Source organism: Arachis ipaensis, chromosome B07, assembly GCF_000816755.2.
Source record: "Arachis ipaensis cultivar K30076 chromosome B07, Araip1.1, whole genome shotgun sequence".
In the NCBI taxonomy this organism is placed as follows: domain Eukaryota; kingdom Viridiplantae; phylum Streptophyta; class Magnoliopsida; order Fabales; family Fabaceae; genus Arachis; species Arachis ipaensis.
In genome coordinates, this window is record NC_029791.2 from 98,534,939 (window position 1) to 98,538,339 (window position 3,401).

General features: G+C 35.5%; 1 protein-coding gene across 1 annotated transcript; it reads left to right on the top strand.

Moving 5' to 3' along the window:
* On the top strand, positions 7-2,914 carry LOC107608206. Its single transcript, XM_016310068.2, has 4 exons — positions 7-518; positions 653-852; positions 957-1,180; positions 2,062-2,914. Exons 1-4 carry the CDS (start codon positions 125-127, stop codon positions 2,807-2,809), a joined length of 1,566 nt encoding a protein of 521 aa, XP_016165554.2. The 5' UTR covers positions 7-124; the 3' UTR covers positions 2,810-2,914.

Below are 3,401 nucleotides of genomic sequence, written 5' to 3' on the forward strand. Positions count from 1 at the left end.
ACGCGTCCTCTTGCATTCTGAATCAGATGCTCAAGATATAGACGATAGCCAAACAGAATTATTCATCACTGTAAGCCGTCACGATGAGTATCTCAACTACCATACTTATGATAACGTGGCTTTCATGCATTACGTACTCCAATCTCCACCGCCTCTGCCTTCCCCTCCCAGCACCTCACGCTGGGAATTCTTCAACTTTTTCGAACCCTACGACGACACTTACTGTGCCACTGCTGACGTGGCAACAAAAGAAGAGAAGGAGGACACTGACAGGGGAAAGGTCGCGACTCGCCACGAGTCCTTGAATGAAGCTAAGAAGGTGAATGTGGAACAGAATGAAGGAGTGGAAAATAAGGAAGCTGGTTTGACAGAAGAATGCAGCGGTTACTCGGAGAGAGTGAAAGAGATTCAGATTCTATTCGAGAGAGCATCCGATTCAGGCAATCCACTTTTAGAAATGCTTGACGTTGGGAAATTCCGTTACCACAAAAAACTTGACTTCCATTATTCTTACATAGGCAAGCCTCCACTTTCTATATTCTACAACATTTACTTTACTATTTTTAATTGTTATTTTATTTATGATTTTGATCAAATTAAATCCAGCATAAGTGGGATTTATTATTTTTTTTTTTTTTGGAGATAAGTGTAGCAGTTTCTTCGTGCAAGATAAAGAATCTGTTTACTCACTCGTTAAATTGCACGGAGAAGTCATCATTGATTGGGAGGACAATGGCATCTGAGCATCAAGCTCAAGCAACCGATAAAGACTGGGGCCATGGATATGGGAATCTCTGCTCCACATTGAAGAAACTCTCTGTGTGGGAGAGGAAGTTATATCATGAAGTCAAGGTACTTTATTTGCCCCTCTCTCTAATGATTCAAAAATGAGAGAAACTTATGACTGAGACACTGGTGTTCTTCCTTTATTGATGAAGTTCTTTTTCGTTTTTCAGACCGAGGAGAAGCTGCGCATACTTCATCAGAAGAACTGTAGGGAGTTAAGAAGAATGAATAAAAAGGGTGCGGATGCACAGAAAGTCGATTCTGTGAAAACTTTGATTGGGATGTTAACCACAAAAATGAATATTTCTATCCGAGTTGTTGATAGGATATCTAATACCATTAGTAAGTTGAGGGAAGAGGAGTTATGGCCGCAGATCAACAACTTCATTCACATGTAAGTCATCAATATTAATCAATCATAACTAATAAATCCAAGCGAAATTGCTTGTACCTGCGATTTAGTTTTGTATGAAGTTGAAAAATGAAGAACCAAGTGCGCTTGGTTCAAGTTTAATTTTTCAGTATTTTTGTCTTCAAGAATTTGTGAAGGAAAAAAAAAAGCTGATAAAAATAGAAAATAAGATTAAAAATGAAAAGAGGACCGTTGATGGAAAAATATGTATAGTTGAAAATCATGACTGTATGTGTTGTCTGATGTGTAAAGTCTATTGAGAAATAGGTTGTATCATGTGTCATGTGTGTATGTGTATTTATGAATACAGCTTTTGTAGGGGTGTTACTGTTTTCTACTTTCTTGTGTGGTGACTGGTGAGTATTGAGTACTGAGTACTGGTCTGCTACAGCATGCAGCAACCTTGGCCAGTCTAGTAAGCAAAGAGGTCCATACCCTAGGAAGTAGTTATAAGCCTATAACCTGTATCCAAGAATTCATGACAATGATGACCTGTTGATTGTATTATAGTGGGATATGATTGGGGGAAGAATAAACCTTGGATTGGATCAACCGTGAGAAAGAGAAATCACACAATTGTTGGTACCTTAAATATGCTATAATTTCTCGTAACCAGGTACATTTCTATTAATTGGAATCAATCTTGGCCAATTATACATGTTACATTACCCTTCCTCTTCGAATCAATCTTGTCCTCAGTTGCTAGAAAATACAACATTATTCTACTTTATTTTTATATGAAGAAAATAAAAAGCCGATGTATATCTATATCAAAATACTTGAGGGAGCTTTCTAACTACTCTTCTATTTTCAGGTTCATTAGTTCAGATAGTTCGTTCTTAAGGTTGGTATCGTATTTTCAGGTTTCTTGAGATGTGGAAACATATGGCAGAGTGTCATCGACGCCAATATCAGGAAATTGTGAAATCCAAAACTCTAGATGCATCTACATTATTGGAGAAGCAATTCGACCAGGCTCAAATTGACGCAGTAATAAAGCTCAAGTGTGAATTACAGAACTGGAATATAAGCTTCTCAGATTGGATTCAAGCCCAAAAGTGTTATGTGAAAGCCTTGAATAGTTGGCTAGTAAGGTTTCTATTATATGGACCTGAAGAATTACCTGATGATGATACAACTACCTTCTCTCCGAGCAAGATCGACGCGCCACCGGTGTTTGTGATCTGTAACAAATGGTCACAAGCAATGGATAATCTCTCGGAGAAGAATGTAACTGAAGCCGTTAATGGATTCATAGTAAGATTGAATGAGCTCTTGGAGAAGCATATTATAGACGTTCGACAAAGATTGATATTGGACAAGGAACTTGAGAGAAAAGTGAAGATTATGGAGAAGCAAGAGCAAAAGATGCACAAGATAGTGCAGGCTCGCCAGAGAAAGATGGCTGCAATTGGAAGAGAAGAAGAGAATGAGACCCTGTTCAGAGTGGATCATGGTGATCTTGTTGATATCAAGGATCATAGCCTGCTATCAAGTATGAAACATATCTTTGCTTCTATGGAAAGGTTCACTGCTACCAACGCTGGCTTGTATCAAGATCTTTGCCAACAAATTAACCATGTTTTGGGACAATCCAATGAAATTCACTAGTTGTATGTTGTATGATTGAAGAATTTATTGAACGTAATTCACCTCATAGCTATTGTATCTCAACTTAATTTTATCAATGTACATATAGAGCTAGCTCATTGCCTATGATTATTATTTGATTTAATAAAGTATATTTAAATGATGAATGTACATAAAATAAAGAGTAATTACCCAAATCAGTCCCAAGAATTTTAAAAGTCGACATTTTAGTCCCCAAGAAAAATTAATACACAAATCAATCTCCAAGGTTTTACTCTCGAAGACAAATCAATCCCTAGTTCATTTTTCTGCAGAGTAATTACCCATATTAGTCCCCAAAAATTTTAAAAACAGACATTTTACTCCTCAAAAAAACTTAACACACAGGTCAATCCCTAATTTTTTTTCATTAGACATAACAGTCTTCTGTCTAAAAAAAATAAAATAAAATTATTATTATTATTAATTACATAAGAATATTGTACCATAATCTTTTGTATTTTTTAGACAAAAATAATAATAAATTTATTCATTAGATTTTTATGTATGTATTTATAATATATATATATATATTCACTAAATAATAATAATAATAATAATAATAATAATAATA